The following is a 13478-nucleotide window of genomic DNA, read 5'->3' as shown; positions in this document are numbered from 1 at the left end:
TTACATTCGATCAAGAAGAAAAAATCGCTAGTCCACGTCCACTGAGCCAACAATCCCTATTTACAGACATGATTTAACAGTCCACTCACGTGTTGCACTCTGAACATGTGTAAGTAAACTTTGGAAGAGGCACCCGGTCCATTTGTGTCAATATAACACTTATTCATTTATCTATCGGCATCTAAACTGAATAATAAACAGTTGGTGTAGGATGCACTGCTGTACAATTTATTGGCCCCTTTGTTGTTATATTAACTTACCCAAAAAACTAAAATGTCAATGAATGAAAAGGAAAGAAAATCATGGCTCTTGTGATCGATAATATCACTTCAATACACTTGTGTTGCTACTCTAGCTCGTATTGAGACATTACTGTCACTGCCTAAGAATTGATTAATGCGTTCACTGGCAAAACACTTAATTGTGTTTGTCCTAAAGGTGGAATCACTGTTCCCCCCCTTCCAGCTCTTTGTATTGAAGTAGAGACCATTGTTTGCGAGGTAGCAGAAGAAACTCCACAGACATAAGAAGATGAAGTGAATGCACTACTCAGCAGCCTTGTCAGACCAAACTCATGGTTGTCTGTTTGTGGTGTGAACTGTGCATCAATACAAATAAAAAATAAGAATAGTTCATACATCAGACACTCATTTAAACAACAACCATATGATGATCAATATAAAGTGTGCATGTCTGTCTGTGTCAGAGAGCAGGAGAGTCGTTTAGGGATGCCAGCAAGCTGTAAATGTTACACGAGGTGTAGCAGTAAACCATGTATGTATAGTCACTCTGAATTTACAATTCACCCACCTGCTGCTGAGCTCCACAGAATACCAACAATGCAGCTTTTTTTTTAAAGCTCATTACACAAAAGCCTGTTTCCCAGCTCAGGCTGTTTTGTAGTGCGTCAGCCGGAACGCTCATTGAATGTACATATTGATTTTCTTTCTCGCTTCAAATAAGTTGTTGGAATATTAATGATGAAAAAAAATAAATCAGTCAAATAGACAGGTTTGCTCTGCAAGAGGCCTTGCACTATTAAACACTACTCAGAGGTCAACAAGTCACAGTTTTGTCAAGTCCAATAAGTTAATTAAGTTAATAACCTGTCAGTCATACATCAGAGAGAAACGGCGGTAAATGTGTGCCTTTTGATAAGGTTCATACTTAAAAAGAAAAGAATGGTAAAGTAATTAACAGCAGGGTCGGTAACTGAATTAACTAAGTAATAGTTAATTCAGTTATTAATTAACTGCTGTTTGTTTATAATCTGCTTGTGAATTTTGTGTTGTCAGCATAAATAATCTTAACTCCCAGCACTCATTCCCTTTTGTTTTTCTCATAAAAGCAGAGGCCATATTTACTTTATTATTTTAATTGACTTGTGACATTGCTGAAGAGGAATGTGAGGTGCTTGCGGGGTACAATAAAGTGCCAGTAATCGTAGCACTTTTTAAGCTTCCAGAGCTGAACTATTTTGCCACAAACTGAACTCAAAACGCAAAAACTAAATACAAAAAGAATACAGCTTGTAAAACAAAATAGCTCATGCTCGTGTTTAGACTCTTCATTTCAAATTAGCTTACGCAACAGTGATTTTTATTTACACTACCGGTCCCTGAAAAAAGCCTTTTTGTATAATTCAGATTTTTTTTTTGAGGGGGAGCAGTTTGGGGGAACAACTTGAATTGCATTAAATAACTGGAAAAATTGGGGCATTTTAACATTTTGACCGGTGGTGTAAATCTCCAACTGTATTTCACATGTTTATATTTCAGTATAAGTTTGTCTGTTTTAAAGCAAAAAAAAAAAAGAAAAAGGAAAAAATCATTAGAGAAAACATTTTTTCTTATTTTGAGAGATCCAGTTCCTGGTTAGTAATGCTAACACTACCACTAATATTAAATTTCAGAAAGACCTTTATCCACATAGATTGAAATAGTAATGTGTATGTGTTAGTCCCCATGGGCACTGTGTAGGGACGGTACCTTGCTCAGGGCTACCTCAGCCGTTCAGTGGATTCAAACCCCTGACCTTCCGATCATGGGGCCACCACTCTACCCATGGAGCTATCCCTGCCCTTTATTTATTTTTTTTCATTTTTAAATAATGTATCTCTCTCAATATACGTATAGATATATGGTCATGTGACATGTGCCACTGATTTCAGGTTTACTGCTTCTTCGGGAGTTGACAATATAGAGGCAAATGTTAGATTAGGTTCTTCTTTCAAACTACTTTCCAAATATAACATTTAAAATTATAATTATAACGGCAGTACAAAGTACAAAAACAGTTTCCATGTTTGCTGATATTGGTTGAGACATCATAGCAAATAAACTCACTAAGTAGGCTACCATAATTGCAACTTTCTGGATGGATGAGACATAAAAAAGAGCATGTGATGAATATGCAAGTTGATTTTACTTTCTAACTTGTTGAGTGAGTATCTCCATGTTATCTATAAGTAATGCAGACACATGAAAAATTGACTTTAGTGGTTTTACTATTATGTATTAAACTGCTGTCAGATTGCTGCTTCATTTTTAAAGTGACACAATATTAATTGTTTAGCGAACAGACATGAATTTGAACATTAGAACATTTGCAGTCTGAAAGTGTATTTGAGGAAAAACTCAGATCGGTTTAGATATTTGTCAGTGGTTTCGTGTCTTGAATGAACGCTTATTTCTTTTAAATGTAGGGCAGCAATAGTAAATCAAATAATTTATATTCTCTCTTTTATCTATATTTAAAGTGAAAGTAAAAATGCACTGAGTGTCAATCAGTGCTACATGCTTTTTTAAAATCAACTTTGGGGAATCATACAGCAGAGCTGACAGGTTTATTAAAATACATTTCTTTCATCACAGTTAAAACATTAATGTCTTGGAAGTCCTCAACAGAATTATAAATAAACTATAATTCAAAAGTCCATGCATATTTGCCCTTTGATGAGATATCCACTCTAACTATTAAATGTTAAAATTGCTTACCTTGGATTTGAAAGGATTTGAAAATGAGAGTTTTATATAAAAACACAGCAGAAATTCTCGAATAATGTTACTTCACCTCTTTACTGTGGTTATAACAGCCTGTTACCAAAGGTCTCAGGTGACTTCCTTGTGCTCGTCCTGTGTTTGAGAGTTCTTATATATGAAAATGTGGAAACATAGAATAGAATTGTGAGCTGAACGCTGAGATGTGGGCAAGCAATGATTTGCTCAAATTAAAGTGTGTAATTAATAAGAATGAGCTCACTTGCTTGGATGATTTTCTGCTTCAGGCTTGATTGATTTCTATTTGTCTATTTGTAACAATAATGTCACCAGTTGAACTCTGTGTGAAATGATTGTTTCTTAAATGGTTCATAAGACACAAAATTAGGAACCAGTGTGCTGTGGAGTATTTACTGCACTGGAAAAATTATGTGACGGTCCACAAGAAGGTTGCTGGTTTGAGTCCAGGGATAGATGCAAACACTTTGTTACAACAAAGAAGCCAAAAGTACCTTTTTTATTAATAACATCAAAGAAAGAGCACATAAAACTAGCAATATGTACTTTGCTCCTTTTAAGATTTTTTTATTCTTATTATTATTTTTAATAAACTAGCAGTGTTTATCCTGTTTAAAAGGCCCACTGGTGTTATGGGTAATTTTGCAGTCCTAAATTGCAATAAGAGGGACCTGTTTGCTTCTTTGAAGTGCTTCTTCACCAACTAATCATGCAATTTAACATCGACTACAAACACTGAAGGCTTTGCGCTATAATAACCTCATCATTTGATTCAGACTGATGAAAGAAAACTATTTTACATAAAACTCTAACACTGAGCAGTAATTTGTCACATTTTATGTGGAAAAAAATCTGCTTTTCACTGAGTGCCTTTCTCAACGGTGCAAAAAATGTACTTATTTTTCATGTTGATGCCCGTCTTTACCTGTAGGAAGGGAGGCTATCAGTATGCGGCGTGAACCTTTCCTTGAATAACACAAACAGCAGCTGCAAAATGGAGTGTACTGATCTTCAAAGAGGCTCTGAAGACGCAGCAGAGGCTGAGTCGGAGACGTATGGCCACCTTTTCTTGCCACCATTAGCGTTCCTCCCTGTTAGTGTGATGGATGGAGCTCACTGATTGCTAGTACTAGCAGCTGGGTTAGGAAAAAAGTCAACCAGGAAAAGAAAATTGGATTAAGTGCTAACGGTGGTTAGCACTCTTGCGTCACAGGAAGGAGGTCCTGAGTTCAATTCCACCATCTTGCCGGGGTCTTTCTGGGTGGAGTTTGCATGTTCTCACTGTGTTTGTGTGGGTTCTCTCCAGGTACTCCAGCTTCCTCCCACAGTCCAATGACATGCAGTTAGTGGGGATACGTTAAATGGAAACTCTAAATTGCCCATAGGTGTGAATGTGAGTGGTTGTCTATGTCTTTGCCCTGCGACAGACTGGCGACCTGTCCAGGGTGTACCCTGCCTCTCGCTCTAAGACAGCGGGAGAAGTGGAAGAGAATGGATGGATGATTACATTCCCTATAAGGTTAACTCTTATGTTGCTTTTAGTACATTTTTACTAATGGAGATAAAGAGCCTCAACAGCCATAAGCTGTCCCTGTAATCAATAATAATCACAGCATGCAAATTTCCAAAATTAAAAAATATATATATCAAAACATAGGTCTGGGATTTCCTCTGTCTGCCCAGTAATTATCCATTAATTATCCATAATTACAGTAAATATACAGTATTTATCCAGGATTTGTTGGCATTCTTCTAAAGACATAAATTATGGATGTATGTACATTGTATTACTTTTTTCTCTATAATCTAGATCCAGACTAACTGATTGGCTAACATAAAATCGGTTCAAAATTTTTTGAAGGATTCATTTATCATTTAAAAAAGAAATAAAGCCACTTTTAAGCATCTCTTGGTATAGTAAGCTTCTGTGGCATAAGGATTTGCTGCTTGTGTGCATCATGGGTAATTGTAAACAGATTAGTTGTTGATTATGTCAGATAAGATGCTTTGTTGGCCTGTACTGTAATTTCTCACATGATAGATTCAGTATTTCCATCAGCACAGCTGTCATTTCACACATAAATGGGCTGCTATGAGTAACTGTTTTTCCAGTCACTTCCACATTTTGTTAACTTTAGTAACTCGCCAAAAGAAAAGGGAAAGACTGCACCGTTTGTGCTGGTTTAAGGTTTTTATATTTTAAAATGTTCAATTAAGTTTGAGTGACACTTAATATTAAAAGAACAGCCAAGCAAAAGGAAATGAAAGAAAGGTTACTCAGAGCTCTCATGTTAGACTGATTCAATGAGTGCTATGTTAATGTGCATGCTCCCTAAATTAGCAAAGCAACAGTTGAGGCAGTTTTGAGTTTATATGCTGATTCAGTGAAAAACAAAAAGAAGCTAATCAGAAGAGAGTAGCTGATGACTAATGTTTGTTCAAACATAGTCTTTCTAAACCTGTTTGAGGTAAATACAGACCCTCAGGCACTATGTGGGAATTTGTTATGCACAATCGTTTAAAGTTCAGTGCATTTTACAACAGAACTTTCATCAAGGCCGCTGTTTGTCTAGTTTCTTCCAGGCCTTTGGAGTCACTTTAAATACAAAAGTTGCCACCAATTGTGTGTCTTTTGATGCTAAGTATTACAAGGTACTAAATCATGGTTTTCATCAAGCAGTTTGCATTTTGTGATGCAGCAGGATATAGCAAATTTGAAATGTCGCTTTGTTGTTCGTGTAAAGGCGAGGATTGAAAGAAAAAAAAAAGACGCAGCTTGACTTTGATGTCATTGGAATAAACTTCTCACCGGGAAATAATGTAAAAAAAAAAAAATAGCACAGTGGGAAAAGTAGTGTGTCCGTGGGTGAGGAGTGGAGATTAAATGAAGGTGCAATGAAAGGAAGCGGCTGCTGTGACAATGGCCTGTCAGCAGCAGTATTGTCACAGTCGCTTAAAAGAGCATAAAACATTAGGTAGGAATTGGATAGAGCTGGTTGCTGAGCCAATGCAGACACACACAAACATACACAACTGCAACCCCAACCCCTGGGCCACGGACCGGTACCGGTCTGTGAGTCGTTTGGTACCGGGCCACGATAGTTGAGACTCGGGTGTGAAATTTATGGTTTTCAGGGTTTTTTTATTATATATTTTCATGTACTTTATATTTGTTTTTTTGTGTGTCTTACTTTGAAAGAAATATTTACACGTTACCATAGTGACCAGAGAGCATTAAGGGGCAGAGAGGAGGATGTTACTGTCAATGTTGTTGGTGCATTTCAGGAGGACGCTGCTAATAAAGTTACACAATTACACAGTGAATTTGGGTTTATTATTATATTTACAAAATACCACAGTTTTTTTCTTGGTCCTTTATTTTATTTTGTTGTATTTATTTCCGGTCCGTGAAAATATTGTCTGACATTAAACCGGTCCGTGGCTCGAAAAAGGTTGGGGACCGCTGCTCTAGCTACCCTAGCTACATTAACAATCTCGTCCAGTTTTTAAAGTTCTCTACTGAAGTTTGTTTAAGCTGTTAAAGTTTTTCATATTATGTTACATATTATGTTAATATACAGCACCTTATTTTATGTATAATATGTCTTATGTATACAATACTACAATATTTTAAATAGTTTAGCATATGAACGATTAGCCCCATAAGCTAAAATCTAAGGCTTCAGATCACTTTCTCACAGTAAACATGTGTCCAACCAGCTTGGTCTTAAAACCTTCTGTTTAGAAAGGACAGCCAATCAGGTTTAACCTCCTGAGACCCGAACTCTTTCATGGCATGCATTTTAAATTTCTCTTTGCAATTTGTGCTGACTGGGACCTGATGAATGTAAAAACAAAGAATTATCTTTTTATCTGATTTTGCTCTACAAGAGCCTGATATCCACATATGAAGACATTCGTTTTAAATTTCGATAAAACAGTGGCAGTATAATATCCTCGTAAGTGGGATATCAGGTCCTTGTAGAGCAAAGTTTAGCATTGTGGTCTAGGCAACCCAAAATGTGATGTCCATATATGTGGACACCAGGTCCTAGGAGGTTAAAGTCACTAATTTTAGCTATCAGATGACACAAATAAGTGATCCTAAAGTATAACCCCATGTCCAAAACATCTATTTAATCAATTTCTTGAATTAAAAGTGAATAATTAAACTGCACTTTGTATTGCAAAATGGGTAGCAAGTCACTGTAGTCAGGTCTACCATGAGATCAACAGGAAAGGGAAAAGAATAAGCAGTAGAGAAGCAGATGTGGGTAAGACTGTTCCAGTGAACCGGACCGCACACAATGACTAAATCACCTAGAAAATGATCTTTAGAGCCATTAGAACCAAATATAGAAGCCACATTTGACATTTTTAAAGAAAGGAACAGAATGAGTCAACATTGGACTCGCACCTATCTGTCCACTCACAAAGAAGCTAACTGTGTGGCACAAATGTATCATAGCTGCACATAATGGCTTTCCACACACATCTGTGTAAATGCAGTGGGTGAGAGGGAATGAGACTCTGGGATGTTTATTTCCAACTTCCAGCAGGAAGAGAAAGGATATATCAGCAGAGAGCCAAGAAACCAAGATATTTAAGGTCAGCGTAATGATTTATTGGTCAGTATTTAACAAAAAGCCTCAGAAATGATCATGCTTGAATGTGGTGAGTACTTTTGACATATAGAAAACAAACACATAAAAATGTAAAATATCATGTTACGTTTGACCTCTGACCTCTCCTTAGAGGTCCATAGATTGATCTGAAGGTCAACCTGATAATGCCACACAAAGCTATTTGACGCTATGTTTCTTACTGCCATCGTTTGTATTGACAACATTGAGGCATTTAGGAAATGATATATGAGGATTCTAAACATCACATTACTTTTGACCTCTGACCTCTTCTTCAAAGTCAAATAAGGTCAAACTTTCATGAAAAAAGTCTTATCTTTAAAGCCATGGTTAAAACTCTTCTGCCTTTGTATTGGCAATAAATAGCATTTTATTGATTTTATTTGACCCAATTTTTACATTTCACGTCCACCTTTCTTTAAAGTTAAACCCAGAACGTGTCTCTAAAGGAAGTGCTGTCATGAGAAAGAGAATGAGCTGCCTACATAGTGAGAAATATACTGTAGTATAATGTTATGTAATAAGCTCAAGTTATACATATCCAGTTATTTAATACCCCCATTATTCATTACCTACTCCTACATAGTGTTTGTGTAATCATAGTAAACGTATGTAAGCGTACCCTTATCTAAATTTCACTGCACTAGAAAACCTCTTCAATTATATTCTAAAAGAACAAAGCAAAAAACAAAAATAATATATTCGAAATATAATATTATTTCTTGAAAATGTAAATACATTTTAATTTTTTTTCTATTCTTTTTTTAAATGTAATTCGTTTTTTCTGTCACCAATTAACTTCAAAAAATGATTGAAGTAAAGCAGACACGTTGGGGTTTTTTAAAATGAGAGTTGGCATCTTTAAAGGAAGGAGGCAGGAAACCGAAAGGCTGAACCAAGGGCCAGTAAGAGATAAATAGGAGTCATATTAAACTGTGGATCACTCAAAGCCACTCTAACAGAGTCCAGTGATAAAATTATGGAGGTGGAAACGAGCATAGTAATGGTTTGGTTTTTAACAAAAGCTCTGTGGCACAGTAAGAACATATTGTGACTTTATGGCCTTTGTCCAGGTTCCTTGTTTAACTGTTTTTCAGCAGTATGATTGTAACACCATAGAGTGAGAAATTGTCTGTATGAACAGTTTGACTGCTCGTTCTCATAGTTTCTCTATTTAAAACTCTGTTCTCTGAATTTAAACTGAGGGGAGGAACGCCGTGTTTCCAGAAAATATTCCCTCCTTTAGTGTTCGATGGCAGTGGTGGAGAGTGTGAGCTGACACAGAATGGTGACTGTAAAGGCCATAGCATATGATTCACAATTTCCATGGTGATCGAGGTTGGTGACCTATTGTTTTCTGTGCACGGCAAAAGATTTCAATGAAGAATAAATAAAAAACTCAATAAAATAAAACAGTGCAGTTTATTCCTACTCAGCCTTTCTTCTAAGACTTGATTTGTGGAGGACGTCAGGAAGGTACAAGAAATTTTTTTTCCCTCCACAGTATTTTAACAATCCACAAGGTATGCATTTAAATGCCACGAGATGCAAGCAAAGACAGTAAAACATAGGGCTCAGGGATAAAACCTGACAGGTGTGTGAGTGTTTACCACTCCCCTGCTAGCTCTGGACTGTGCTTTGGAAGAAAAGCTTCCAGCCCAGTGGACTCTTCAGCTGTGAAGCAGGACGAGAGGTCAGCAGCTGTTGTCAGAAAACTAATTCTTTATTCAAAAGAGCAGACAAAAGTCTGGCAAATAATCAGTGTCAATGCTGAAACTCATCCTGATTATTTAGGTGTTATCCAAGTAGCTGATGTAATTTCCTTAGTATTTAAAGCAGCTCATTTTGAAAACTTCTAGTGTGCCTCTAGCCTTGCACAAGCAGCTCCAAACAGTGAAACTCTCACAGCTTATGTTTTATTCAAACACAGTTGAAGGTTTTTCAGTGCCAGATTTTTTACTGGCCCTTCAGCATTTCAGACTGTTTCCGAGGATTAAGTGAAGCAGACCCACAGCGTACCCAAAGGGTGGTTTTTTCCCCATAATGCCACTACACTGTGTCTGCCTGTAATGAGGCAGCGGGAGGTTGATAAGAACTAGTCTGTGTTGTTATGAGAGGTAATAACAGGTGTTAGATTGTGATGAAGTGGTACCTCAGCTGGAGAAGTCTGTTTTGCAGGGACACCTGGTTCCTAGAAAAACATCCTGTTACTTTTTTTGGCCTCTGTGTTAGCTTTCCCCTCTTTAGTTTATCTTCTTGTTGCTTCATTTATCTCTCTTATTCACATTCTACTTGTTTTTGTATACAAGAGGTGAAATACTTTTAGAAGAAAAAGTGTTTTAAACCCTTTGAAATTACCAACGGAAGATCAGAAAACTATGTTCTTTCAAGATTGTTTCTACAACAGGACAAATTACTAGAAGTACCCTGTGTTGTGTCTTGAGCGCCAGTTCTCCAGGCTTTTGAGAGTTTTTCTCACTCATTTTCAGTCCTGGTTTTTAAGCCACTTAACACTGACCTATGAATCAGCTGAACATTAAAAAAAACTTGCCTAACTCGAATGACAGACAACTCGCAAACACAGTCTGACAAACATCAAACAGTATTTTGGCAGCAAAGAGGTGATCCCCAAAGAGCTGAAAATGTGTTATGTTTCATTGTATGCAGTGTGTCCTTAAAAAATCTTTAACAACTTGACAAATAGAGAACATAATAAAATGTGGCTGAGTTGATGATTATCGGTAGAACAGTATCTGACGTCAGAGGAAATCAATTCAGCTGACAGGACCTGAGTGATACACCTGGCTCTTCAGTTGATCACCATCACTCATTATCATCATCAGAAATGGTCTCAATGACTGAGCGTCTGTCGTCTTTAAGACGCACTTAAAGAATGAAATCGGGTTGAATATGGGGTTTGACAGATGACACGAGAACTGGAGTGAAAATCAGCGGCAACAGGTTTTATGGAGTCAAATGTCAATTCTTGGTTTAAATGGCGGTCAATATTTAAGGAGGACGTCGAGAGAGACATGCAGTGAGTGCCTACAGTTGTCTGTAAAACGGAGCGGAGGCTTGGTCAGGATTTCTGGCTTTTAGCCAGGCGGGGGGGGGGGGTTAGGTTAAAATTAAAGGAAATATTTTTTTCAACCATGCAATACTAGCTGGAAAGCATCTGACAGCTTCATTTTTCAGCATGATGATGATGATGATGTCAAAAACACTGCCAGTGCTGTAAAAGCATACGAGAAATGACATAATGGAACACGATCAGTCTGGATTAGCCGCACCTCAACTTTGTTAAGCAGTGTGGGATCATCCTGAAAGCGAACAGAACAAAAGGCAGCCAACATCCAAAGAAGAGTTTTAATGTCCCTAAAAAGCTGAGCATACCAAATATTGACTTTCACCTCCTAAATATTGTACAAATTCTGGCTTATATTCTGTATTTCCATGTGTTTGTTTCAGTACATCGCTGCACGCGCTTCCCATTTTCCTAACAAAATATACAGAAATGAGAAGTGGCTCAAGAGTTTTGCACACAAAAAAAATTAAATATAAATGTTACCGTGGACTGTAAAAGAAAAGCGTATTTATTAGAACATGAGGTAATTTGGGCCTCCTGGAGCTCAGTCATACTTCAATTCAATTCAGTTTTATTTATACAGCACCAAATCACAACAACAGTCACCTCAAGGTGCTTTATATTGTAAAGTAGACCCTTCAATAACACATACAGAGAAAAACCCAACAATCATATGACCCCCTATGAGCAAACACTTTGGTGACAGTGAGAAGGAAAACCTCTGGCAGAACCAGGCTCAGGGAGGGGCTCTATATTAATATATAAAATGTAAAGAAATGAATAGAAGTTGGCAAAAGAGCAGAAACCATGATGTTATCTTTTATTTTAATCACACCCTACAGTTTAGGCTGAATTCTGTTAAAAAGCATTAATTTGGTTACTAACAAGCTAGTATTAAGAAGGTAACGCGCTGTGTCTGTAGATAAAAGGTTGGATTAACAAACACAGCAAAAATTAGTAAAGAAAAACATTTGTTAATGGTGCTTTAAATGTTTCTGTAATTTAATCAGTGTGTCACACGTGATTCTAAGTGCTGTGCAAACCTCCTCCAGGCACAGTTTTACCCTTGATTCTTGTTCCTGCCTTGTTTCTATAAATCCTCGCTGTGCATAAAGAAAATAAATAAATAAAGAGACTATGAATCAGCAGGTTGTAGCTTTGTAACAACATAGCTGTTAATGGCATGACAGGATGTGTTTGCTTGTCAGTGTTTGAAGCAGGCCACACACACACAAACACTCATTATAGATACCCTGTGACCTTTTCACTTTCAGTTTGAATAGTGTGTACTTTAAATATATGTGGCAGGCATGACAAATGAGACAAATGGGACATCAGAGGAGAGGGCTGCTGCTCAGAGTGTGCAGAGAGGCAGACAGACTGGCTCTACACACTGGTCCCAACTTTAAGAAGCCCTCACAGCACAGATAAAGCGGCTTTCCCATTCTATAGCCTCACTGTCTGTAGCATCTAAAGCAGACAATTCACAGCACCTTATAAGGAAAAAACCCCCAAAAAAACCCCACAAGACCTAATTTCTTATATTTACACTCAGTCACAGTTCAGCAATCATATTTCAATCTACAGTCTCCATCCCACAAGGGCTGCATATCCACGTATAGCAGGTTTCATAATAGAAATCTGTTTGTAAACAGCAAGACCATCCTTCAGACTGGGAACCTCCACAGGCGTTTTGCTGTTAATAGATCGGTTTCCTGTTTGAAAAGACAGCACCTAGTATTTTTCTTTCACAGTACACAGACTTTCTGTCCATGCTGATTTTCTTCACGTATTTTGTTATCATCTACAGTTTGCCAACATGTTCTTCTTTCATCCATCCCCTTAAACTGTTCTTATTCCTGTGTAACAGAGAAGCCCAGGGACATACACTAACAAAGATCAACTGTTTGTGTCTCTGCAGAGGGCTTGGCAGTAGGTGTTGGTTTTGGAGCTGTAGGAAAGACAACATCTGCTACCTTTGAGAGTGCCAGGTAAGACTGATGTAAAACCCGAGAAACAAATACAACACACGGCCTTTCTGAAGTTGTGAAAAATGGATTCTTGCTTTATTGATTGGTCTGTTAATTTGGCTGTTGAGCATTTTATCCGTCATTGCAGCTGGAGACAGTTATGGTTGAGGTTATCTGTTCACAAGCTCTGACTGGTTATTGTTACTACATTAAAAACTTCAGATAGTTGAGTTAAATACTGAAGCTGATGGTTGGCTTTTCTTATGCTCATTTTTAGCTCCATGTTTCCATTTCCCTTTACAGCGAGCTTTCTTTTGATTGGGCGCTCCTCGTAAACTCAAGATTTTAACAGCAAGCGAGGGGACTTCAGTGCTGTGTGTCTGAAATAATCACAATCAGGGTATCCTCTCATCTTGATATCACACAAAGCTGAGATGAGCGTTTAAAGAACTAACCTTAGTATTTGAAATGTTGGCTATGGCTAATGTGAGTATCCAACAATGTAATAGTATATAAATGATTGGAAATAAGTTCCACTTTGAAGATGGGTTTGATTACTTTAGTGTGTTTCCATGCAATCCCATAACTGTTCTCTGTTGTGTGCTGCTGACACCTAGTGGTTATATTCTGGTACTGGCGATACAGTTGGAGATCCCAGCAAACCTTTTCTAAGCCAGCAGCCTTGTCTCTTGAAGCAGCTGCATGTTTATCTGTGGATCTGAAAAGGCATTAAGATTGAAAACAATCAGGTCTTTAACAAATA

The 13478-nt window shown here is 37.4% G+C and overlaps 1 protein-coding gene across 2 annotated transcripts in view; it reads left to right on the top strand.

Moving 5' to 3' along the window:
- Positions 1 to 13478, top strand: part of slc39a11 (solute carrier family 39, member 11) — a 173742-nt gene that overhangs the window by 158661 nt on the left and 1603 nt on the right. For both annotated transcript variants that reach the window (XM_026177301.2, XM_026177300.2), the window contains exon 7: positions 12667 to 12736. In XM_026177301.2, the coding sequence (XP_026033086.1) occupies positions 12667 to 12736 (70 nt within the window). The remainder of the gene's footprint in view (positions 1 to 12666; positions 12737 to 13478) is intronic.

This window comes from Astatotilapia calliptera, chromosome 8, assembly GCF_964374335.1.
Source record: "Astatotilapia calliptera chromosome 8, fAstCal68.1, whole genome shotgun sequence".
Classification (NCBI taxonomy): domain Eukaryota; kingdom Metazoa; phylum Chordata; class Actinopteri; order Cichliformes; family Cichlidae; genus Astatotilapia; species Astatotilapia calliptera.
The sequence above is the reverse complement of the archived record's forward strand: the minus strand, read 5'-3'. Positions and strand labels throughout refer to the sequence as shown.